A 27,518-nucleotide genomic window follows, 5' to 3' on the forward strand; every position below is an offset into this window, starting at 1 on the left:
GGGATTTTGGCGGTTTTGACGGCGGATTTGATTCATAAGTGCATTTTGTGGTGGTAGCGAGCATTCCCGTGCATAATGACCGAATTGCTGACAGCGATAGCACTGAACATCTGCATAACGATCAGGACTAGGCCGGGAACGGTAGTCTCTGGGTCGTCTATTGGAATCAGGCGGACCCCTTGGGGGGCCTCTTTCAGGTTGAAAGCGGCGACCACGTTCTTCAGGGTAATCAGTTCTACGGTCAGGGCAGTAGGGCCGTGGGCCTTGATTTCGGGTGTTATTGTCATAGCGTTGGTCAGCATACATAACAATAACAGGGGGGGAAGTCTCAGGGGTATTGGGGTCTGGGTCAGAGCTCTTGGAGGCTCTTTTCTCTTTGAGATCTTCAGTTTGTAGCACTTCTAAGTTAGTGCGTACTGTCTTACGATGTTGAGCTTCATCTTGTTTGCTTTTAATGAGTCTTCTACAATGATGTAGAATGTGCTCGCGGATTTTTGGCCATTTTTCTAATTGGAGACCAACTGTGTTCTCCAGTTTATTTTTAATCTCTGCGGGTAAGGTTCCCTTAAGTAAATGGTAGAACACTGGAAGGGCATTATCAGAGTCAAATTTTTCCTCCGTCTCTTCTTTAAAGAGATCTTGGAGTCTGAGCAAGTAAGCCTCAATAGGCTCTGAATCCATTTCCCATCTTTGGGAAGTGATAACTGAAAAATCTTTAAGAGCCGGATACATGGTCCGGATTTCCTGATATACTTTGGTCTGAATCTCTGTTAAAGGGTTGCCATCATACTGGGTATCGGTTACAAATTTGGCATAGCCTGATTGGGTGAATATGTCAGTGACACTGGCGTGTGGGGTTCTGCCCAAAAGCGCTTTCATATCACCGACTGACAAGGTGGTACCCAGTGTAATGTCCTGTAATTTCTTTAACCATCGGTTGCCTCCCATTGCAATATCTGGGAGTTGTAGTATTAGGCTATTTAATTCAACAGCTGAAAGTGGGGTGTATTCCGTATGAGGAACACCACCTGACATCTTATTCAGCAGGGGAAAGAGTTTTACTTTCTCAAAGGGTTTGACCAATGAAGATGTTAGAAGATCAATTGCGGCGGTGGGGGGGAATTGATTCTCATACTTTTTCCAAACCTGAAGACCCTGGATTAGATAAAGGGTTGTTTGCTGATCCCAATGGGGGTCAGGGTGGTCATAAATAAGATCTCTGACTAGTGAGAGCTTATCAGACCGCAAGGATCCTTCACGTGGGAAGAGGGCGGACTGGGGCTGGAGCGCCTCAGACCATCCGGCAAGATTATCAATCCATGGCTGAACATAATGCCATGAATTCTCATGTAATGCCACATATTGGGCAGGTGTGCTAGGCGGACTAGATAAGATGGGTTCCGCACTGATATTCAGACCTGTAGAGTGACGGGGACTGTCAATGACTGCAAGGCAGCGACTAGATCCCTCCTTAGTAAGATAACTTTGAGGGTGGCGCTGTCTGGTATGATGAGAAATAACGTCATGTTGTTGGGGTATTTCGGATTTTGATACAGCAGATGCAATAGTATCCGGGAGTGCTGAAATGGACTTACGTAAGGAACGAAGTCCTTCTGAAACGAAAGCGAGGTCATCTCCCATACTGGCCAATGTATGACCATATTGCATAGGTCGTTCTCCAGTGGGGACTGGGGTAGTAAGGGGAAGAGCCTTAGGGAAAGTGAGACGAGGTGAATCGCTATCTTGAAGAGAAGAAAAATCGAGTATCGGAGGAGGCTCGTTTCGAATATCCTCCATGTCAGATTTTGTTGGGAGTTGTTGTTTTAAAACTTCCCATGCTTCTTCTAATGGGGAGGGTCTAACCTTTGGTTGCCCCTCTTTAGCTGGTATCTGAACCTTTGGCCGTGCACCTAACGTATCCCATCTAGGGGGAGTAGAACATTCAGGTGCTAGAATGGGCATGGGAGGATTATCCGAGTCAGGGGGCAATTTTACATAACCCTGATCGTATAATTCCTGACAAATTGCGCGTGCCTGTGTGGCAGGACTGCATGGAACAAAACCCATCTGTCGTAACTGAGACAGAGGAGGGTATGGTAATGATGGCGGGGGCAGGGGACCAGTTTGAGCCGAGGAGTCCAAATGTGGTGGTGGGGGTGATGTCTGAGTTGTATGTCCCATATATGGGTAAGTAGTCGTTTGGGTGGTCATGTGTGAGGTCATTCCTGATCCAAGTGCTGGACAGAGGGAGGTCTGGGCAGCCGCGTCAGTTTGACTGGTAGCTGGGCGTTGGATGTTGACCGGAACCGTTGGGTTCTGGACACAAGGATAATGTTCAATAATGGGAGGGGGTATTTCAATCTCATAACCTCCAATAGTGCGATAGACATGATGTGTCTGTGGGGTAAGAGTCTGGGTCTGAGTAGTTACTTGCATCGTTGGGGCAGTTGTGACAGTGGGCGACTGAGCGATAGTCTGAGCCACTGGTATTGTTGCGGGGGTTACGGGTGGCTGAGTTGGTGCCGACCCCTGGGACATTGGGATAGGGTTCTTTTGAGATGAAAGAGGAGATATATCGACAACACCAGCAATGTGCACAGTGGTAGGTGGGTCGAAAATCGCAGGAGCTAGAGATCCCGCAGTCAGCGAAGGTGTCACGGTTTGCGATCCCTGGGATGAGGAGGTCTGCGTCTGAGATCCCTGGGAATTCTGTAGCAGAGGATCAGTGATAGGTTTATCACAATATCCTGGGGGTATTGGGGTATATCCCACAGCACATGGTAGTAGCTTAGTAGTGCTTGCGGCAGCAGCTGCGTCATACGGTGGTGGGGCGGTAGGTGTCACTGGAACTTGGTAGGGGGCTTGATCAGTATCGGACTTACCTAAACTCCTATCGTGCTGGTTGCGTGCAATAAGTATGAACTTATTAATAGCAGCTAAATGTTTATCCCTAGATTTTCCTGTTTTGTTGGACTCATTGTAGCAGACCAAGGCTTGGAGCTTGCCCTGATCAAATGAGCCCTTTGATGGCCATTCCAGTCCTTGATCCTTAGCAGACCAACCGGTATGCCAGGTTTGACATAAGCGGGTAAGTTCTTTTCTATCAGCGGGAAAGAAATTAAGGACTCTTTCCAGGGGACTAGGGGATGAGGAGGGGGACATAGTGGGATCTGAAATAGGGGGAAGACAATCCACATAGGAACTCATAGAAGAGTGTATTCAATATAATACAATATGTATAAGTGAGATGGTTCAAGTCAAATGTCTGAGATATATAATAGGGGCAACTAAAGTATACAATCAATAACGTGCAAGGGAAAATTATCTAAACAAAAACATGCATCATGCGTATACAAAACACTGTTATACTCACGCGTCTTCAAGAGCGTCCCGGTGACGGAACCTAGAACAAAAATTACTAATTGGCGGAAAGCTCCATGCTTTTGCCGCAGGTTATATGAACGGAGAAATGGAAGTAACAGGAAAAAAGCAGTGTTTAAGAAAATAGTGCTATAGTGTCAGCTTTCATATTTTTATACTACTCTACCCCTAATTAATGAAAACTACTCCCCAGAGTGCGCTTCTAAAAGCCTAAAGAAACCGGGTTTCCCGGCCTGCCAAGAACTATCCCGTATACATGGCCATGAGCTCCAGCCCATGATAGAGCCCCCAAAAAGGGACATTGCAAACACTCCCGAAAAGGACTCAAAAAACCAGCGAATACGGTGTCATGAATCGAAGAGTAGCGGTCCCATGGGTTTCCGCTGACTATTGAACTTCTCGTGTACGATTGAACTTCTCGTGTGCGACTAATCACCCCAAAGGACCTGTAGCTTGAGAACTTCTCGTGTACAACAATCCACTCAAAAATTTGTGGTTAGGGAACATCTCGTATACGACTAACCATTGTAGAACGTTAGAAAGTTAGGAAAACTTCCCGTATAAGACTAACCCTCCAAAAATATTGAATGCCCGAGTCAACCTGTATACAATCTCAACCAATGACGTAGGCGTCCCTTTATTGTCACGGCGATCATGTATACAAGTAACCGCGATGTGGGCAGTAATGCCGAATCCGCAGGCCACTCCGAAAATGGAATGGAATTCTGCTTTAAATCTAATAATTAAGATACTGTCATCCATTGAAGGATTTGCGACCCTCCAATAGTTGTAAGCCCCAGGCATCAGTATCATAGTTAATAGTTATAGCGTGACACTGGTAAGAGAAATAGTAAAAACACAAATAAAAATAAAAGGAAAAAAAGAGAAATAAAAAAAGATATATGTCATGTTCATAGAAAGAATCCCTGAAACTTATTCCAGCGATAGCAAGAAAAAAAGAAAAAATAAAAAAACATGTAAGCTCTTCGGATAAGGTACCTCCACTATACAGTAGGCAATACACTTGCCACACAACAAACAATGAAAGGAAGACTGGAAAGCAATAGAGCGAAACGGCTGACAGCAAGGGAGTTTAGCCAAGCAGTACGAAACCAATCATGCAGAACGAGTAAAGCAGAAGAAGTCAGAGAGATACGTGACATTCACTGAAGTGGGACTTAGAGATTGATGGACGGGCATTGTAGATCATTAAGCAAACAGCATAATATTTTCTCGTACGGCTGACATCCTTTGTATCGGGAAGACAATTAAAGATAAGTATATAAACTTATTTTATTAAAGTGAAACGAGTTGTATATTAGTGTTATGTAAATGTGAAGATTATAGGTGAGCAGCGAACCAGCGCTGCCATCATGAAAGTAAAACCTAACAGTATTTGAGCACAAATGTGTTAGCAGGAAAGAGCTTGTGTCTATTACAAATAAAGAACATTACGCGTATGAGAGGAAACTAGATTGAATGCATGGCTTGGAAACAATGTTCTACACCCTTTTTCATAGGACCCCAGCACTATAGGATAGCATTTAAAAAGGAGAAAACCACCAGCTTCTTAACGGCAAAACGAAACATGTGGTTAATTATGCAACGGGCATCCTGAAATGCTATCAGTTAATCATTGTACAGGAAATAAATGCGTTTAAATCATAACAAGGAAATATGTGACAATATTGAGGATTAGTAAAACATGTATTTCTAAATGTTACACATCCAAATTTAAACCCACACCATAACAGTTCAAAAGTGGAATCACGAAGTATTAAATCAAAATATTACCATAATGAGACATGGGGGGGGGGGGGGCCATACAAATAGACATAATAAAGTACATGTGCCATCAATTACCCAGTATACTAAAAATAAATTAAAGAAGCATCATCGGGCGTGTGAAATCAAGGCAGAGGAAAGAAGGAGAAAGCCGGTTTTGAAGGGAAAGTACACAAATTTCTATTTGAAGGAAAAAAACATTTTTAAAACTTTGTAAACACGCTGCAGACCCCATGTAGGTCTATCAAGCTGTCACTTGCAGCGTAAAAAGAAAGAAAAAACCTGTCTCGAGGTTTAAATCTAGCCTCAGAAACAGAGTGAGAAAGCCTTAAAGTATCAGACGGTCTATTGTTTAAGGAGAGGGTGGGAAATAAATAAAATTATGTAAGAGGAGAGCATCAGAGATGAGGGCAGGGTTTTAAAAGTCTAGGGAGTCAGAAATATGGGCACCGCAAGCTCTCAAAGTATGAGCAGTACTTGCAAAGTAGAGACACGGGCTGACAATACTGAGAACTAGTAACAGACCTGTCACAGGGTATCAAAGAAGATGATAGGGCAGAAGAATCAGTGACAGAGACAAGAATATAACGTTGCTAACATGAGAGCAGGAAATATAGCCCAAAAGAAAAGGGACATTCCGTCGCAATAACCAATGAAGGTCAATACCGAGTAGAAGCAGGATTTAATAATAGATTCTAAAGCTAGAGATTAGCAGAAACTAGACTGTGCATAGAAGAGGGAGAGAGACAGTTGCATACTTGCTAACCGAGAGAATTAGTTGAAGGAAATTAATTAAAAGAAAAAGAAGAGGGCAGAAACCCATGAAATGAAATAGGGGGCAACGCCCATAAGTCAAAACAATACGAGCGGAAAATTGGAGAAGTGGGGGACTACGTCCTATTAGCATGGCAGAGGAGAGGAGAACAAAGTACGCCCTTAAAAAAATTGAAAAAGTATGGCACATGGGGTTTTCTTTTGTGCAAGGATAGAATATAGGAAAAAATGAGAGATCACATTAACAAAACACTGGCAACCTCTAAATAGCCGGTGAGAGGAACCAGGTGTTTCCTACAGTTACTGAGATGAGAAATACAGAGGCGGAACCTCTTACAGTAGTGTCACTGAAGGAAGGAAAAAAGAAAAAATGAGACGGTGTTGGAGAGACATATCTTGCTGAAATAAAATATGGGACATATAGAAAGATGTAAGAGGGAGAGAGACGCCCACGGACAACAAGATGGGCACATACCGTAACAGTAGTTAAAAAGGGGAAATCAGAGTTACTACGCAGTTTCTTTATTAAAGACCAGGAAATGTGTGTATCAGCTGAAAAGATTGCAAAGAAGCATAAGATTGAAAGTCTAAATCTTTCACAGAAGCACAGCAGTATAGTTGCAAACTGGTATGAGGAGAAAACCACAGGGAAGGTTTCAGCGCAGCGCAAAGAAAATGAGCCGACATATTTTTATATTAGGAAGGGGGGCTGTGGGCTGTTTAGAAGGCACATAAACCAGAATGATTTGTTAGGAAATATAACATTCCAGGGAACAGTCGTGAACAAGGGTTAAGGCAGAAGTACAAACATGTGATCAACAGATAGGGATAGTAGAGAACTTAAGGAACAGAAACTTAGCCAAGAAAGACAAGGGGAGCAGCCAGCATCTGCTAGGCGTGGTCTCCCAGTGTAGAAACGAGAGGCCATTTGTATCCTTACACATAGGAAACACTCAAAAGGGACAGTGTATAGGTGAAAAAGATAAGATATGAGGACAGTTATCAGATGGACAAAATCAGAACCGCACAGGAACAGAGAAACAAATGTGACAGTCCAGCGCAGGAGAATAAGGCGTGCAGGGGACATGAGAAGAAGGCAGAAAAATAGAAAGGGAACAGAGGGGGAGGGCAGACAGATAGAAGAATAGTTGCGGTAGGGGTGAAAAAAAGAACGGACAGAATAGCGGTGCCCAGTACCCCTCAAAAGGGCAATGTCCGTGAGAGGCAGGGAAAGAAAAATAGAAATATGAGAGAAAAAGAGAAAGGAATATTGAGTGACAGAAATAGAGCATTGAACGCACAGATTAAGGTAGCCCCACTGGCGTACAAATGGCGGGCGGGAAGGTAAGCGGAACCGCATATAAAAGAGGAGAGAAGAGAACAGGAAAGAGAAAAAGAGAACGCGCAACCTCTAAGGATCGTTGAGCCAGAATGCTCGCATCAAGACCAATCCAAAGAATTGAGCGTGATATAAACAGTCAGCAAACTCCAAATCGCAGTCGCCTGGATTCGTTGTTATGCACCAATCACACAGCAAGCACACTCTTGCGCACATCACTCAAATCAAAAAGGATGGACAGAATAGAAGAAAGAAAAGAGGGTGAGAAAGAACAGAACAGAATATTGAAAGACAGAAACGAAAATTTGAACGCAAATATGTATCCCCTCTGCGTTCAAAAAATGAGGGAAAGAAGGACAGTATTGGGGGGCTATTGTGTTAGATCAGCGAACCGGGGTCACCAAATGTAAATTCTAGGGGCCCTCTTTGCGTCCCAGGAATTCTACTATGTGGTGGGCCGCCTGCCTAAATCCTTTTGATATTCCATCCCAGTGATATGTCTCTTGTGTAGATACCAGAAGGCATAAGTCTAGGATACTGTCCATGACCATAGTCTTCTATCTATCAGGATCTAGGTAGATCTTTGTCCATTTAAGTTCCCGTATATATATAGTATTAGAAATCTATGAAACTTAGTGTAAAGAGTGTGTGTGAGTTGTATGTGGCTTAGTTTTAAGTTAGAATGACAGGTAAAGAATTATTGGAAATAAAGACAGAGATAAATTTCAGAAAGAAGACTTTAATCTTACCAAGTTGTTCAATTAAGTACAGACATCAAACAGATTCTGGATATAACCGGACAGAGAGCTCCGCTGCTTCCAATGCGTTGGGGAAGGACTCCGAAATTAAGCCAAAATCTCCCTTCTTTTATACCCACAGATCTCAATAGAAGTCTATGGCAGGACCTATTTTTTATAATATTTCACAATTTCTGAGATCATACTTTCGTATCCGGCCACATGCGCATCTGTCTTTCCGTTCTAGTTATTTCAAGAGATTGCCCCATATCCGTTAAAGTCAACATGTTTTTGGAACATTTAGTTTTTGTCGTTTACCAAAATATCTTTCTGTTAAGATACCAGTTTCACATCTTTCTTTAGTCATACCTTTCATAACATGTTATGATCTCAGTGCCATCTGATGGAAAATAAGTCCCACTTTAAAAACCTCATTTTATTCCTTTTGCCCATTTTTATTTCATTATAGGTGCTATATTCAATTAGAAAGTTGTACCTGGTTGTGTTAAGACCCATTGTTCAAACCTGCTTTTTTCAGATTCTCAAATATGACATTATTAGCTTGTTATTTGGCCTAGTCAGTACTTTTCAGTTGCTTTTGCCTGTATAGCTTAGCCCACCACTATTCCAGTGGTAAGTCTGAAGCCAGGCCACATATTAACATTGTCTTGTAATGTAGTCTTTTAGTCTGTTTTATGGTATATTTGTATTTCCTCCGAAGTAGTTTCCAGGCATTTAGTGTTTGTTCATCTTTCTTTTTGTTCCATGTGCGTTCTAGTTTCCTGACTTGTGTTTTAAGTTTTTTCAGCTCTTCGGTGAACCATGGATTTGATTTTTTCCTATACGATGTTCTGGTTTGGATTGGGGCGGTTTTGTCTAATGTTGTTGTGCATATATCATCCCATTCTTGGAGGAATTGAGTGGTGTCAGCATTTGTTAACCATTCATTCTGGTAGACCTGTTGCCAGAATGTTATGGGGTTTATTTTTCCTCTCGTGGTGTATGTTGTTCGTTCATGTTTGTTGATTGTGTTTGTGTGTGTTTTTCGCCAGTTGAGGGAGACATATGCTTTATGGTGGTCTGACCATAGTGTAGGTGTCCATCTTGTGTCAGTAAGTAGTATGTTTGAGTCTGGGTCAAATTTGTGTGTAATGATGTCTAATGTATGTCCTTTTGTGTGTGTTGGTTGCGTGTTAGGTGCGTGCAGATCCCAAAGTTTTAAGAATTCTTTGCATTCTCGTGTGCCTGTAGAGGTGTCGTCTTCAAGGTGTAGGTTGATGTCTCCTATGATGAGGATGTTTGAGGCAGAAATACATGTGTTCGAGATGAAGTCCATGAGTTGCATTTGGGAGTCTTGCCATCTTCCTGGTGGTCTGTAAAATAGGATGGCGTTGAGGTATCCTAGTAGGTTTGGGTGAGTGATTCTTGTTGAGGCAATTTCAAGTTGTGGAGAAGTGGATTTGCCCAAGGTTGTGATGGTGAATTCGGGTTTGTAAATTATGGCTATTCCGCCTCCTCTTTTTCCATTTCTTGTCCAGTGGGTAATTTTGTATTCTGGTGGACATATCTCTAATATGGCGGGGTCTGTAGGGCTGTGGAACCAGGTTTCTGTGATAAAAAGAAGTTCTAAATTATCTGTGGTAATCCAGTCTAGTATATCTACTGAGTTGCTTACTGCTGATCTTGCGTTGATGTATCCTAGTTGGATTAAGCGGTATGGTTCTGTGGAAGGGTTCGATGTGTTTATTTTTATTAGTTGTCTGTTCCTTCGGTGGTTGGATTTGTTGTTGTTTTTCTCTGTTTGTTGGTGGTGTTCGTAAGCGTGGGTTTTTTCTTTTGGTAGGTTATTGCGTTTTTGGTTTATTAAGTTGTTCATAGGTTGTGAGTGGAGTTGGTGTATTGTGGTTGGCTTGTTATCGATGTTCTTCAGGGTGGGCATTGTGTGTGTGTGTGTGAGTGCTGTGCAATTTGTGGGTTATGGTGTTATTGTTGTCTGGGTCGTGGGTAGTGTTTGCGTGAGAAAGTAGGGTGATGCAGAAAATGGTTAGGAGTGTTTTACTGGTATTCATATCAGTGTTTAAGGCGCTGTAGCAAGCAATCTGCAAGTTTATATTCAAAGCGAAGCAAAGCCTGTAGTTGCTTTTAAACTTGGCAACATTTCATGCTAATCATGCTTGGTTAATCAGAGCAAGCAAAGCCTGTATTTACAATTAAAGCATAACAGTGAGCGTTATATGTTGATCCAATTATCTCACTGTGCAAGGTGGCTCATTTGTCTGGAGGTCTTAAGCAAGCAGAGTGAGATAATAACATCTAGGTTAAAGCTGTAGCGGTGCAAATTACAATTTTCTTTGTTTTACAATTGAACAAAGCTGTTCACTTGCCTTGTATTTAGGTCAAGGCAAGGCAATTGCAATTAAATCATTATAGAAAATAGTATTATTTGGCTAAGCAGCTTAATTGCCTTCTATGTACAATATTTAAGATATTTAAAGCATCTGCATTAAATCATAACAGAAAGTGGTGCTATTTTGGCACAGCAGCTCTTTACCTTCTATTTAATGCTAGCAAAGCAGAGTATAAAGCTGTAAATCCTAGCTGACATCGGTGCATGCAGTGAGGCAAAGCAAAGCAGTTAATTTTAGTAGTTTTTTAGTAGTTATTCTTTTTTGGCCTTCACCACGTGGTCCTGGGTTCCCATGTGGTTTGTCTACGGTGAAAGGCAGTTAGTCTCCATCAGTGTCTCCGATCGGCAGTCATCCGTTGTAGCGTTCCCAGCCGGTTAATTCTGCAGCGCTCAGCGTGCAAGGGGCAGGCGCACCTCACGCCGCCTCGGAAATCCGTGGGTGCCCCGGTCGGGGGGATCGTCCGCTGCTGCGTTTTCCAGTTTACCCAGGCGCCAGCAGTGTGCACCTACTGCGCGTAAGGGGCAAGTGCACCGCCGTGCCACCTCAGGAATCCGCGCCACCACCCTCCTTCGGGTCCGACGCCCGGGTTACGCTCGGTCTGCCCAGGCCCAATTGGACGGGACACTCTCCTGCGCTCGACAGGCTCACAGCCTTTCCGCACCCCAGGCCAGCTCCGAGATAGGTTCTGGCCTTGGTTTAGTGCGTTTCTCCCTTGTCTCGCTCCGTTCGCGGTCGTGGCCCGGCCTGCCGAGTCCAGCCAAGGTGGCGTCTCTCCCGACTTCCCACAGCCTCCCACAGGAAAAATTAGCATTTACACATGAAAGTGCCCTAAACGCTACTCCAGTGGTTCCCAAACTTTTTCGTACGTGGAATCCTTTGTGTCCAAGCAATTTTCGCAGTACTCCCCCCCCCCCCCCCCCCTCCAGCCACACTGATCTTCGCCTCTCCCCGGCCATACAGGTCTCGCCCCATACCCTCCCCCCCCCCCTCGGCCATACAGGTCTCCATCTTTTTCTCTGCACAAATATAACAATGCTAGGGTGTCCCTATAACTAGCCCCTCCAAATGACACACTGATTACGATTTATAACAAATTACTAATCTACATATGAAAAGTTATTCTGTTATTTTACTTCCTCTTTGTACATTTGTGTGCTGCACAAGTCAGCACGTTTGAAAATATAAATGAGATTAAATCAAAAATGCTACTAAAAATAAAGAATGACAATATGGATGCAGCAGCAGCTCATAGGTTTGCTTGCTTTGTTTTGAATGGGAAAGGGAAACAGAGACTGACTTATTGGCTTCAACTTTTTGACTTCATCCTGGCTCCTGTTTTCATCCAACCTCCTTGGCAGTTGCCTCTGCGAGTCCCGAAGTCCGTCTGCTCTATGTCCCCAGTGGCTGCGACAAAAAAAGCAAGCGCAGGGTTGCAGCAGCCTTCAGGCATGCGCTGTCAGCTCTGCTGGTCCTCTGCCCCCGCTGACGTCAACTTCCAGCTCTGGGGGCAGAGGACCGGCAGATCTGACAGCACATGCTCTTGAAGGCTGCTGCAGCCCTGCGCTTGCTTTTTTTTTCTGCCGCTGCTGTCTGCAGTAGCGGTACAGATGATGGCAGGCGGGAGGGAGGTTGGGATTTTCTGCGGCACCCCAGAGAGTTCACTGCGCTGCAGCAGGGTGCCGCGGCGCACAGTTTGAGAACCGCTGCGCTATTCTATAAGGTCGTGTGTAAGTGCTATAGTGCATAACTGCAAGGAGGACATGCATGTGGGTAGACCAAGGGTAGAACACGGGCAAACCTCCCACTTATACATTCTTTTCCTTTGAATATTGGTGTAACTTATATGTATACTTGTTATAAAATTATCCTCTGAAAGGGCACATAGTTAGGGTTACCATATGGCTCCAGAAAAAGGAGGACGGATTGAGCCAGCCGGGTTTTACTTCCATTGCTTTCAATGGAAGTAATTGAGCCAGCCGGGTTTTACTTCCATTGCTTTCAATGGAAAGCAATGGAAGTAAAACCCGGTTGGCTCAATCCGTCCTCCTTTTTCTGGAGCCATATGGTAACCCTACATAGTACCCATTACTCCACTGAGAAGAAACTTTTATAACTGGCAGGTAAGTACATTCATTACAGCAGTTTTTAAAGGGAAATGATACTTCTTTCCTCCCTTTGAAAATTATCCCACAGAAAGTACATGCATGTATTTATACCTGCTCTTCAGCATGTGCAAATTTTGCATTCTATTTTGCATGCATATACATATCTATATATATAAAAGGCAAGACCAACGTTCTATGAAGCCTCCAGCCGGAAGTGTGAAGTGCCAGAGATATCCGGTTTCCCCATGAGTGAAGGAAAACAGCACAGCACGAAATCCCTCTCTCTGTAACAGTGAAGGACTCGGAGGAGGAGGGGAGAGAGATGCCCTCACTCTCTCTGTAACACAGAACAGCAGGAAACTTAACACTGAAGGACTGGACTCCAAGGGGGGAGGGGGAGGGAGAGAGGGCAGAGGGCAGGGACACACACTCCCACATGCACACTCTGAAGCAGGGGCGTAGCCACGGGTGGGCCTGGACGGGCCCAGGCCCACCCACTTGCCCTCCAGGCCCACCCATCCAAATCCGTCATCGCTGTCGCTGCCTTTTCTCCCGCGGCTTCCGGGAGGCAGCGATCAGCGTTACTTGTCAGTGCCTGCTTTGAAATTGTCCTTCTCTTCTCCCCAGGCTTCGCCCCGTTCTTTTCTTCGCTCGTCGGCAGCGCTACGCTGCGCTGCTATTCAAACAGGCAGCTCCGCTCCTCTCTGCCGCGTCCATCCGGCCCTCTGATGCACTTCCTGTGTAGTAGGGCCGGATGGACGCGGCAGAGAGGAGCGGAGCTGCCTGTTTGAATAGCAGCGCAGCGTAGCGCTGCCGACGAGCGAAGAAAAGAACGGGGCGAAGCCTGGGGAGAAGAGAAGGACAATTTCAAAGCAGGCACTGACAAGTAACGCTGATCGCTGCCTCCCGGAAGCCGCGGGAGAAAAGGCAGCGACAGCGATGAAGGATTTGGATGGGTGGGCCTGGAGGGCAAGTGCTGGATTTGTGGTTTGTTGGTTGGGGGGGGAGGGATACTTTTGCCAGAGACAGTCAGACTTGTAGGAGGAAGGGGATTAGAGGGAACTGGGAAGGAAGAGAGCTGCTGGAGGTGGGAGGAAGGGGCTGGAGAGCTTCTGGAAGAGGGAGGGAAGGGAGAGAGCTGCTAAACATGGGAGGGAGAGGAGGAAGGGGTTGGAGAGCTGCTGGACAAGGGAGGAAGAGGAGGAAGGGACTGGAGGGAAGGGAGAGAGCTGCTGGATATGGGAGGAAGAGAAGGAGGGGACGATGGAAGGGAGAGAGCTGCTGAAGGAAGGGGAGGAGGGGACTGAATGGAAGGGAGAGAGCTGCTGGACTTGGGAGGGAGAGGAGGAAGGGGCTGGAGAGCTGCTGGACAAGCTAGGAAGAGGAAGAAGGGACTGGTGGAAAGGGGGAGAGCTCCTGGACATGGGAGGAAGAGGAGGAGGGGACGATGGAAGGGAGAGAGCTGCTGAAGGAAGGGGAGGAGGGGACTGAATGGAAGGGAGAGAGCTGCTGGACATGGGAGGGAGAGGAGGAAGGGGCTGGAGAGCTGCTGGACAAGCTAGGAAGAGGAAGAAGGGACTGGAGGAAAGGGGGAGAGCTCCTGGACATGGGAGGAAGAGGAGGAGGGGACGATGGAAGGGAAAGAGCTGCTGGACATGGGAGGGAGAGGAGGAAGGGGTTGGAGAGCTGCTGGACAAGGGAGGAAGGGACTGGAGGGAAGGGAAAGAGCTGCTGGATATGGGAGGAAGAGAAGGAGGGGACAATGGAAGGGAGAGAGCTGCTGAAGGAAGAGGAGGAGGGGATCTGGGTGGAAGGGAGAGAGCTGTTAGATGTGGGAGGAAGAGGAGGAGGGGATCTGGATGGAAGGGAGAGAGCTGCTGGACATGGTAGGAGAACTGGAGGGAAGGGAGAGAACTGCTGGTACAGCACAAGGAGGGAGGGAAGGGAAACAGAGATACCAGACCAAGGAGATGAAGGAAAAGGGAATATTAAACCTACAGCTTGAGGGAGGGAGGCAGGAAATCAAGCAACCAAACCAGATGCTGGAAAGAGGAGGGAGTGAGAAGGAGAGAAGCTGGATGGGGTAGGGTCAGAGAGGGTAGAAATATATTGGCACTGGGGACAAAGAGAGGGGAGAAGATGGACAGAGTAATATAGGGACACAGAGAAAAGGAGATACTAAACATGGAGGAAGATAGAGGTACAGAGATGGAAGAAGATGGAAGGATGGCAGAGAAAGAGGGAAAACAGATGGAAGGATGGCAGAGAAACAGGGAAAACGGATGGGTGGGGAGAGAGACACTGGATGGAAGGATGCAGAGAGAAAGGGGAGAGACTGGAAGGATGTGGAGAGAGAAGGGACACTGAACAGAAAAGGGTAGAGAGATAGACACTGGTTAGAAGGAGGGAGAGAGACATTAGATGGAAGGATCAGGAGAGAGGGTAGATGGATAGAAGGATGGGGAGAGAAAGAGGGAAGACACTGGATGGAAGGGTAGGGAGAAAGAGGTGACACTGGATGGAAGGATGCAGAAAGAAAGAGGGGAGACTATTGGAGGATGGGGAGAGAGAGGGGAGACACTGGAAGGATGGGGAGAGAAAGAGGAGAGCTGCTGCATGGAAAGGGGGAGTAGTGAAAGATTGGAGAATAAGAGGAAGGGGCATGGGGAGAACAAGGGTGAGAAAAAGATGAAAAGCCATAAGTAGATGAAGGAAATTAAAGAATGGATAGTAAGAATGAATTAAATCTAGACACAGGGAGAGGCAGAAAAATATTGAAGAAAGCAAAGAAAAAGGAGAGAAAAATGACAAATGAGTTAAACGAAAGAAAGCAGAATCTAGAGACACAATGAGACAATGTAAATGGTCATACAACAAAGGTAAAGAAAATAATTTTATTTTTAATTTAGGATAAAGTAATATGGTGTTAATAAAGTTTCAGAGACCAATACTTACATAAGTACATAAGTACATAAGTAGTGCCATACTGGGAAAGACCAAAGGTCCATCTAGCCCAGCATCCTGTCACCGACAGTGGCCAATCCAGGTCAAGGGCACCTGGCACGCTCCCCAAACGTAAAAACATTCCAGACAAGTTATACCTAAAAATGCGGAATTTTTCCAAGTCCATTTAATAGCGGTCTATGGACTTGTCCTTTAGGAATCTATCTAACCCCTTTTTAAACTCCGTCAAGCTAACCGCCCCGTACCACGTTCTCCGGCAACGAATTCCAGAGTCTAATTACACGTTGGGTGAAGAAAAATTTTCTCCGATTCGTTTTAAATTTACCACACTGTAGCTTCAATTCATGCCCTCTAGTCCTAGTATTTTTGGATAGCGTGAACAGTCGCTTCACATCCACCTGATCCATTCCACTCATTATTTTATACACTTCTATCATATCTCCCCTCAGCCGTCTCTTCTCCAAGCTGAAAAGCCCTAGCCTTCTCAGCCTCTCTTCATAGGAAAGTCGTCCCATCCCCACTATCATTTTCGTCGCCCTTCGCTGTAACTTTTCCAATTCTACTATATCTTTTTTGAGATACGGAGACCAGTACTGAACACAATACTCCAGGTGCGGTCGCACCATGGAGCGATACAACGGCATTATAACATCCGCACACCTGGACTCCATACCCTTCCTAATAACACCCAACATTCTATTCGCTTTCCTAGCCGCAGCAGCACACTGAGCAGAAGGTTTCAGCGTATCATCGACGACGACACCCAGATCCCTTTCTTGATCCGTAACTCCTAACGCGGAACCTTGCAAGACGTAGCTATAATTCGGGTTCCTCTTACCCACATGCATCACTTTGCACTTGTCAACATTGAACTTCATCTGCCACTTGCACGCCCATTCTCCCAGTCTCGCAAGGTCAGGAGAGGATACCGTAACAGCATTATACTGACCTGAGGCAGGAGGTTTTGGCCTCTGAAAGCTCACTGAAAAGGATTAGTAAATTGTCTGAAATCGGATGCACTGAAAAGCAGCACTTTACCCTGTGTGACAAATGCATCTGAGTGTGACTAAATTTTGCTGGGGGGGGGGGGGGGTACAGAGAAAAGTTTGTGCCCACCCACTTTGGGTTCAGGCCCACCCAAAATTGGCAGTCTGGCTACGCCACTGCTCTGAAGAAAACCTTGCTAGCCCCCGTTTCATTTGCATCAGAAACGGGGCTTTTTTACTAGTATTTTATAAAGTAAGGGGGCAATTTTATAATAGGACATCTTTATCTAGGCACCCCATAGCTATGCAGGAAATGCCTATCCTATAATGGCATCTGGAAAACCCGATTCCATTATACAACACTAATATAAGCCTTCATTGGCGAGCCTACATTTAGGCACGACCAATGGTAGGCATAAATATGGGCACATTTAAGTGTCCCATACAACACACATAACTTATAGTATTCTGTAAGTAGTGCACGTAAGTTGGGGACACTTATGTGGTCCCATATAGAATAGCGCATAGTGCACTTACACATATAAGTTCCACTTTGTGCACTTATGTGCACAAGGCACATGTAAGCATACATGCCCATTTATAGAATTGCCTTTTATGTGAATGCCCAAATCTCATGCCACACCCACCTCTAAATTGTTTTTACAGCTTGTGAGGATTCCAGGGTAATAGGTGAGGAAGTTGTCAGGGAAAGGAGCAGGATAGGAAGATTTCCCTCTGAAAACTTAAACTACAAATCCCAAGTTCCCTGGGGTAGATGGCCCACCCCTTCTCAGAGATACAAGCAGCTTATTTCCTCTGAGATCGAGGAAGAATACAGTTCCCAAGAGCCTCTGGATAAAACTCCAGATCCTATTAGGAAGGGGAGTAAGAACTACAGGTCCCAGGCTCCTGGTGAGGAGGGAGGGGACTGGTTCAGAGAGGCTGATCAGGAGGATTTGGGACAGCTGGGAGATGTACAAAGAGAAGAGCTGATGGACTGGTCGCAGGAGTGGAGGAGTTGTCCCAAGGGTGAGAAGCGGCTGGGATTGAACCTATGGATATCTCTGAACTGGCCCAGGTACAAGGAAGAAGGCTAAAAGTGTTTATAACAGCCCTATTTTCTAGCTTGGGTGGAACGTGGAAGAGTGCTTGATAGCAGCAACTCTGGACATGTGAAAAGGGGAGTCTGGCTGAAGCTCTCTCATCAAAAGCGGTGCCTGAAGCTGGTACTTGTGTTGAGCAGCTCAAACTCGACCCACATGGGTGGAATCCAGGTGCTAGAGGCTAGTAGTAAGGGAGGGGGTCCCTTCAACCTCTTTATGTATGAGAGGTGAAGGAAAAGAGGTTTGAGCTTGAAACAGTGAACTGTGGTATTTTAAAAAACTTAATCTATCTTAATCTCCAGAAGAACTGCATTCTGTGGGAACATTGAGCTTTGGGGCCGGTGGGGAGGGGGGAGCTTACTTCAATTCCTAAAACTGAAAAGCAAATTAAACCCATTAGGCTGTAGGGAAGGGGGGTTTTGTTGCTTGCTGGGCGCTGCCCTAGGCAGCGCCTAGAGGGAGTCGGTGACTTCTGGCTCCAGATCCAGAGTGACTGTACTGAGCTATAAGGGGAGAAGCTGTATTTTGGAAACCTGTTTTAAAGAAACTCGGGGGATTGCAGCACCCATAAGCTACCGTGTTTCCCCGAAAAAAAAGACATCCTCCGAAAATAAGACCTAGTAGCGATTTTGCTACATCTGTAAATATAAGGCCTCCCCCCCCCCCTCCCCCCGAAAATAAGACCTAGCAAACTTTTTTTTTGCAGCAGGGCCGCCGAGAGCTGGACAAGACTGCCCCCCCACCCGAGGTCGCCCCCCCCACCTGAGGTCGCCAGGCCCCCCCTCCACCCGCCCTCCGTCACTCCGGAACTAACCTTAAACTCCTTTCACCTTCGCAACGCAAGTTCCCAGCAGCAAGCAGCAGCAGGGCAGACCTCTCCTTCCTTCCATGCCCTGCCCTCGCCTGACGTTACGGTACGTCAGGCGAGGGCGGGGCATGGAAGGAAGGAGAGATCTGCCCTGCTGCTGCTTGCTGCTGGGAACTTGCGTTGCGAAGGTGTAAGTTTAAGCTTAGTTCCGGAGTGACGGAGGGTGGGTGGAGGGGGGGGGGCCCGGCGACTTCGAGTCGGGGGCGACCTCGGGTGGGGGGGGGGGCGACCACGATCCCAGAAAAATAAGACATCCCCCCCAAAATAAGACCTAGCGCGTTTTGGGGAGGATAAATTAATATAAGACAGTGTCTTATATTCGGGGAAACACGGTATTTGTGTTTGGAAATGGACCATACTTTGGTGTTATTAAAGAGAATCTCACCAAGCCAGGACTGTTGGAGTTGAATTGCAGAATCGTCCAGGACAAAGCGGGGGCAACCTCGGCCCCGAGAGAGAGGCATGATGACAAGCTAAAGAAATAGAACTAAACACCCAAAAGCAGGAACAGTAATAATTGTCTTACTATGGGATCCTTTTACTAAAGTGCACTAGTGGATTTAGCATGCGCTAAATGATAAGATACCCATTATATTCCTATGAGTATCTTATCATTTAGTGCACACTAATCAGCGCGTGCTAAATCTGTTAGCACACCTTGGTAAAAGGACCCTTATATCTTCTTTTTGCTTTTGTACAAGTGAGTTCACATTATTAGGGGCAGTTACTAAGCTACAGCCCAGTGCTAGGGAAATATTAAAGGAGTGGTACTTATCAAATTGAACTGCAAATCCCCTCCTCACCCCCTCCCGCCCCAGCAAAGATCCCTGTACCCTATGAAGGCACCACCTACCCCAATCCCCTATCACCTCCCCTCACCGTAGGACCTACTTGGAGTTATAAGGCAGAAACAACTGCTGCAGCCTCTAGACACCAGGTAAGTACCTAGTAGGTATTGGGAGGGGTGGGGGGATCTGTTCTGAGGAGGTTGACTGTGGGGGGATCTTTGCTGGGGGAGGAGGGTAATTGCTTCAATTTGATAAGCACCAGCCCCTTTAAGATGTCTCTTGTATTATTTGGTTAGAATAGTAATGAAGTAGTTTGCATGCTTTGTATCTCTTTATTATTATCTCATTATTAAAATAATACACTGTTTTGCTGTTTAACTTATGTTAAGAGGCAAATATTATACATTATCCCCGTAATGCACATTAGTAACTAGACTGCTTAGTGAAAATCCAGAAAGACCTAACAGATTTTGCTTTTTTCTAATTTCAGTGTTTATATGTTGTTTTCCTGCCATTTCCCTTCTTGGCCTCTTCCCTCAAATCAACACTTTCTGTATTTATCTGCTAGAACAAATAGACATGCTGATTTTTGGTGGCTCAGGTAGGTAACTTACATCTCACCATCTGCATGTCATACTATTCTTGTAGTATAGAAAACATTACGCATTATGGGCCAGATTCTATATACGGCGCCTAAAAAATCTGCTCGGTAGACATTTCTGCCTAAGCGTATTCTATAAGTGGCGCCTAGATTTGGGTACAATATATACTAATAATACTTATCATTTCTATAGCGCTACTAGACGTACGCAGTGCTGTACACTTGAACATGAAGAGACAGTCCCTGCTCAACAGGGCTTACAATCTAATTAGGACAGACAAACAGGACAAATGAGATAAGGGAATATTAAAGTGAGGATGATAAAATAAGGGTTCTGAACAAGTGAATAAGGGTTAGGAGTTAAAAGCAGCATCAAAATAGTAACATAGTAAATAGTAACATAGTAGATGATGGCAGAAAAAGACCTGCACGGTCCATCCAGTCTGCCCAACAAGACAAACATATGTGTATACCTTACCTTGATTTGTACCTGCCTTATTCAGGGCACAGACCGTACAAGTCTGCCCAGCAGTACTTCCCGCCTCCCAACCACCAGTCCCGCCTCCCATCACCGGCTCTGGCACAGATCGTATAAGTCTGCCCTCCACTATCCTCGCCTCCCAACCACCCACCCCTCTTCCCCCCACCTGCTCCGCCACCCAGTTTCGGCTAAGCTTCTGAGGATCCATTCCTTCTGCACAGGATTCCTTTATGCATATCCCACACATGTTTGAATTCCGTTACCGTTTTCATCTCCACCACCTCCCGTGGGAGGGCATTCCAAGCATTCCAAGCATCCCTCTCTGTGAAAAAATACTTCCTGACATCTTTCCTGAGGCTGCCCCCCTTCAACCTCATTTCATGTCCTCTCGTTCTACCGCCTTCCCGGTGGGGCTTTTAGCTTAGATTTGAAGACGGCCAGAGATGGAGCTTGATGTACCAGCTCAGGAAGTCTATTCCAGGCATATGGTGCAGCAAGATATATATATATATATATATATATATATATATATATATATATATATATATATATATATATATATTTAGAATATACTTAGTTGATATCCCAGCACCTAAAACTGCGTGCCTCCATTTACACCAATGAAAAGATGGTGTAAATCCCTGCACGTAGATTTATGTGCACTGGGCCATATTCTGTAGCTATGTGAGTAAATTATGGAATGCCCATGAATCGCACATTTTCCCGCTGATAGCCACACCTCTTTTGAACTACGCGCATTAGAATTTAGGCACAGTTCATTACAGAATACGCTTAGCGAGTTGTTCACGTAAATTCTAATTATTACCAGTTAGTGATTATTATTGCTTGTAAGTGCTGTTATCAATGCAGATTAAGCTTGTTAAGCCAATTAAGTTACATATATAGTTATAGAATATTTCTGCACGGATCTCTAGGCGCGCTATATAGAATATGGGGGAATATAATAAAAGGTAAACCAAGTTGATGAGAGCAGAGCTGTGTTATATAAAGAATTATCTAGGCTGTGGCATTTTGTGATGAATTGAATGATGTCTTTGACTCCATGTAGCACAAAGTTATTCATATTTTGCAGCCAATTTTCAAACAAGAGGTGGGTGAGGGGAACCAAGCTAGCTAGATAGGATGTAGCTAAAATTTCTTCCTCAAATAAACTTAGCTAGCTGTACTATAGCTACTTATTTTCCTTCAGACTGACCTTTTAAATATTGGCCTGGCAACTTGTCCGTGAAAAAAAATGACTTGCTAAGGCTTGATCTCTCTCCCAGCCATCACCGATGGCCCAAAGCCTTGATATCCCTATTTTCCAGCTATTCACATCTAAAACGTTTTCCCCTACCCTGAATAGTGCTTCTTATCTATGATACTGCATGAAAATAAGCAGTGTTCCCCTCTGAACATCTAATCTATCTCCCAACCCCATATAATGCAATGACTCTCAGATCCATTCCTTCCTACCAGCGGCGTAGCGAGGCCGGCTGACACCCGGGGCGGGTCGCCGCTGCGCCCCCCCCCCCCGGGTGCAGCTCGGCGCGCGCAACCCCCCCCCCCCCCGGAGTGCTCCGCCCTGCCGAGTGCACGTAGTCTCTGGGAGCTGCATCGGCTCCGTTGGTTCCCTGCTTTCTCTGCCCCGGAACAGCGCGTGCACCTGGGGCGGACCGCCCCACCGCCCCCCCTTCCTACGCCACTGCATCCTACAACCATTCTGCAGCTGGCATTCATGTCTAATGGCAGGAATGGCCTGCTGCTGGACCCATGGCTCCATACTGAATAGCACCTCCAACTAGCACTGCAGCACTACATGTACTAGTGCTGGTTTCAGACAGGCCCCAGCACTGAATATTGCTAACACTTGCATAACTGCTGTCTCCACCCCAACACCACCACCTGTACCACACCTGATCTGCCCATTGTTTATATGTGTGGTCAGTGCTGATACTCAGTGGACTACCTGGTTAAATGCCGCTGAATATCGGCATTTGGGCGGCCCCAGGCAATTTAAGTGGGCCGGAGCCCCTCCTGCTCGCTTAAATCACTCTGAATATCGGCTGGTATGTTTTTACAGTATAGCGCTTAGGCAGAATTTTGTCATTTATTCCAGTATTTGCACACATCGACTCATCTATGCCATTAGTCTAAACATTTTTGTATGTATTTGGTGCGTAAATTTTAGCACCCGCTTTATAGTGCTGGGACGGAGCTTGCTGTTGTATCCAGATATTCAGTATCAGCCACAATTCAGATATTGGCAACGAATGTCTGGGTTGTATATAAATGCTATTCCCAGTGTTTAAAAAAAATGCTTACTGCAGTGCTTATATATTGACTAGTAGACATACAATAGGCACATTTTCTACATTTTATATAAGCACCCTGTTATAACACTGCTCTCCATGTGACAAGGGAGCTGAGATTCACAATTTTCAATTTGTAAATCATGGGCCTAATATTCAAGAGCACTTATAGTGGTATCAGCCGCTCTGCAGGCATATCCAGTAATTTTCGGTGGCACTCTTCAGGTAGTGATGATGGAAATCATTACTGACCGTGTTAGCACTACCCAGATAGTACGAGGGCAGAGTGTAATGTTCTGGATTTTTATACTGTCCGGATAACTTTAGGACAGTAAAAAAGCTGTCCTAAAGTTATCCGTATAATTGTCAGATAATGGGTAGTTCTTAAAAGGTTGTGTAAAGTTAGGTGCCTAAAGTATGTGTGCTAAACACGAATTCTATGTGTAATTGCTGTTATAGACTACTAACCTAAGTCTGCAGTTACACAACTAACTTTAGGTATGAACACTTAACGCTAACTTAATGGCTGGTGTAAATTCTCATGCTTAACTGCTGTCAGTTAGGTGCATAATGGATAATATTGTATAACCTTAGCATGCCTCTCCCTTGTCCACACTCTAGCAGTTGCACACTAAAGAAATGTTGCTCTGTTAAAGAATATCAAATAAGTGCAATTATTTGCGTAACTGCTAATTATTAACACCAATTAACACCTAATTTCACAGTTAAGTTGCACATGTAACTGGCAGTATTCTATAACCTATGCATGCAATTAAGTGTGAAAATGGATGTTCAAGATTATAGAATTAGGGGGATAATGGGCAAAATATCACCGCTATTCAGATAGCAGCAGCACTCATTCTACTTGGATATTTAGCACTACTCTTATCCAGATAGCAGTGCTGAATGTCCAAGAATAATTTAAATACAGTGGCTGTTGATTAAAATAAATGCCGAGCACAGAGTTTAAATGTTGACCCGCATGCATACAACCAGCAGAAGATCATGGCTTAATCACAAATTGCAGCAAGATCCTGTGGATCAATAATTTTGTGAAGGATTTTTTTTTCTGAATTTATGAACGGTTTTCCTACTTTTTGCTTGTGTTCTTAATAAATTGCAAAAAATGGATTATAGTATTGTACTGAAACCAAATTCAATAGTTGTTTTAAAAAGAGGACTGCAGCTTTACAGCATTTTGCATAAGAATGTAGAACTCTCTTGCATATGAAAATCATCTGTAATTTTTTAAAATGTAAATATGGTATACATCTTTACGACTGCATGACCTGTTACTGTATATATGATTCCCTTTCCAAATTAGCATTATTCTGACTAACTAATAATGCAAAATTTTGTTTTTATTGCAGCTTCTCTTGGATTTATGTCTGCAGTGTGTAGTATTTCTCGAAGCCTCATTGCTGTGACTATACTCTATGGTTTTTGCTTTGGTGCAATGAAGGTGAGCACAACTAGGTACAGGTCCATTATATAGGATCAGTTATCAGCCGCATGGTCAGTGTATTTTTTTAAACACTGGCTGCAGCAGCCAAAAATATCTGGATAACGGCTGGCTCTAACTATCTGGGTAAGGTAGTCAGCGCCAGAACATATCCAGATAACCTGTCTATCATGAGTTGTCTGGATAGCAAACTGAATATTACCATTACCCAGATAAATCCACACTCTGCCGTGGCACCATTCACATAAAAGGAAATTCTATACCTGGTTGTCTGCATTTATGTACCACATGTACACATAAATGTGCAGAATGCTGGCACTTTTGCACTTATGTGCATAAGTTTCAGCAAAGCAACTAAGTTCTATTTTGTAAGGGCATGCTTAAGTGGCATGGAGCGTCATTTTTGATATGACACCCAAGTTAAAAAAATGCTTATCTCAAAACGCCCAGGAAAGCACAGGTATAATGGATCATCAAGAATAACATTTTTCAGTGTTTGAAAATACACCCCAAAGCCATCCACAATTAAAATGCACCGCAGACTGACATAGACATCATTAGATAGTTGTGTCTGTCAATGGAAAATCACTCTTGGAAAACGTCTACATGTGGAAGTGATCTCACAGTTAAAAAAAACATCGTCTGCCAATATCAAGACATCCCCTCCATGTGTACCACATCTATATATGGTGCTGTATGTGGAAGGGCATTTTCCATTCTGGTTCAAAATGTCTCTCAGGAGAGAGCCAAACTTTTCAGCAGAGAAGTCACAGCTCTTTGTCCTAGGACATTTTCAAGAAGCACCACCATCTTCCACTACAGAATGTCTCCATGAGGGCCTGGAGGTTCATCAGGAGGACCCTGTCACAGTGAGTTTTCTGCAGTGCTGTTAGGAACCCAGCTTCAGCCATGTGCAACCACCACACCTTACTGGGATCCCATGCACTGTTTGTGAGAAGGCTATCAGGCTCCCTCCCCTGTCTCCATGGGCCAGAAATAATGAAAAGGCTAGAACATGTCTCTCATGCCTATAGGCCCCTCCTTGCCAGGCTGAAATAAGGGGATGCACATCTCAGACACTCTCCCACCTGTGCTCTGGGCTGCTGCTCTATGCCTACATACAAACATGAACAGTGGCAGCAACTGACTAATGCAGACCCCGCAGTCCTATGTCCCACCTGCCATTCCTGACGGCCATCAGCACCTCCCTGCCCAAGTGCAGATGTCCCCAAACCATCCATCATAACCCTGGCCACCTAATGCCAGGCAGCACCTCTGGCCCTGCAGGGATTTCATACTCCCTACCAAGCCCGCAATCTGGCTCCCTGTAACTGTCAAATGCTGTCCGAAGGGCCATTACAAAAGCAGGTCAAGTTACAAAGACCCAACACCTAAACACTCTCTTCACCAACTTGTATTTTTCTGGCGTTTTGGCATCCACCGGCATTTGGATCCAACACCGGTACGAATTGCATTCAAAATCTGTACCCTAGTCCATAAAATCATTCATGGCAAGGCCTCGGCATATATGTCAGACCTCATAGACTTACCAACCAGGAACACAAAAAGGTCAGCACGCACATTCTTGAATCTCCACTACCCCAATTGCAAAGGAGTAAAATATAAATCAACATATGCATCCAGCTTCTCCTACATTAGCACGCAACTATGGAACGCACTACCCAATGTCATAAAAACAATGCATGACCTAACAACCTTCCGAAAATTACTAAAGACCAACCTGTTCAAAAAGACATACCACAATGATCCATCCTAAATACCAGACAACGAAACTCTACCAGAACTAGACAAAACCGAACTCTCTTTCCCTGACTGCTTCAGTCACTCTGTCACTAATGAATGTTAATGCACTACCACCTTATTTCTCACACCGGAAATGAACTGATTATCTAACTTACCGTATAATTTACTGTATCATTTATTAACTTTAATGCAATACCACTTTGTATTTCTCATTCTGGAAATGGCGATCACCATTACGGCATAATGTAAGCCACATTGAGCCTGCAAAAAGGTGGGAAAATGTGGGATACAAATGCAACAAATAATAATAATAATAATAAATAATAATAATAATAATGTTTCTAGCTCTTGTTCATATAGTGGCTCCCATTCAGTTCCAGTGATGTCAGACTCTCTTGGCATGCTGTCATTTGTGTCCCACAATCCTGGTGATGTTGATTCAGTCTCAGACTGGTGGGTGGTTGATGTCGCCTGTCCCACTATGGTTGCATCATCCTTGGACAGTTTGGATGTTGCTGATTGCAAATATTCTGTGATTTTCACTTTGGCAGCTACTGCTTCCTGCCTGGAAAGATATGCATCTTTGAAATGAGGATCCAGAAGTGTGACAGCAATGGTGTGAGATGTTTTGAGATAGGCAAAGCGGCAATTTATGGCATCATGCCACACAGCCTTCATCTGCAGTAGACCTTGATCATCAGAATAACTCTGCATCTTGCCCTGCAACATTGCAATAACTGGAATAATAGATATTTCAAGTGTTGATGCATAAAATGGCTGCAACATTTTTACCACATGTTCTGTGAGTTCCCATTCTGCAGAAGAAGATGTGTTAATGCCACCATGGTGCATGCTGAATAAATTGGCATTCTTGCACTTCTCAACCAGATGGTGTTGCATTAGGTAGGTGCTGTTCCAGTGTGTCTCCACATCCTGCTGAAGTTTGTGTGCTGATACATCACAAGATTTTTTACAGTTGGCATGCCTGCTCACTGTGCTTGAAATGTGAAACAATCTTGTGGGTAAAAGGGGCGATCAAGGAAGACATAGACATAGCGGAGAGATTGAATGAATTCTTTGCTTCGGTCTTCACTGAGGAAGATTTGGGTGGGATACTGGTGTTGGAAATGATATTTCAAGCGGACGAGTCGGAGAAACTTACTGACTTCACGGTAAACCTGGAGGACGTAATGGGGCAGTTCAGCAAACTGAAGAGTAGCAAATCTCCTGGACCGGATGGTATTCATCCTACAGTACTGATAGAACTGAAAAATGAGCTTGTGGAGCTACTGCTAGTGATATGCAATTTATCCTTAAAATCGAGCGTGGTACTGGAAGATTGGAGGGTGGCCAATGTAACGCCCATTTTTAAAAAAGGTTCCAGGGGAGATCCGGGAAATTATAGACCAGTGAGTCTGACGTCGGTGCCGGGGAAAATGGTAGAGGCTATTATTAAAAACAAAATTACAGAGCACATCCGAGGACATGGATTACTGAGACCGAGTCAGCACAGCTTTTGTGTGGGGAAATCTTTCCTGACCAATTTACTTCAATTCTTTGAAGGAGTAAACAAACATGTGGACAAAGGGGAGCCGGTTGATATTGTGTATCTGGATTTTCAAAAGGCGTTTGACAAGGTACCTCATGAAAGGCTGCAGAA

The 27,518-nt window shown here is 44.7% G+C and overlaps 1 protein-coding gene across 1 annotated transcript in view; it reads left to right on the forward strand.

The window, feature by feature from the left end:
- PCNX2 (pecanex 2) overlaps positions 1 to 27,518 on the forward strand; it is a 1,017,260-nt gene that overhangs the window by 479,619 nt on the left and 510,123 nt on the right. Inside the window, exons 14-15 of the mRNA XM_030194986.1 lie at positions 19,729 to 19,839; positions 24,003 to 24,094. Of these exons, the coding sequence (XP_030050846.1) occupies positions 19,729 to 19,839; positions 24,003 to 24,094 (203 nt within the window). The remainder of the gene's footprint in view (positions 1 to 19,728; positions 19,840 to 24,002; positions 24,095 to 27,518) is intronic.

This window comes from Microcaecilia unicolor, chromosome 3 (genome assembly GCF_901765095.1).
Source record: "Microcaecilia unicolor chromosome 3, aMicUni1.1, whole genome shotgun sequence".
NCBI lineage: Eukaryota > Metazoa > Chordata > Amphibia > Gymnophiona > Siphonopidae > Microcaecilia > Microcaecilia unicolor.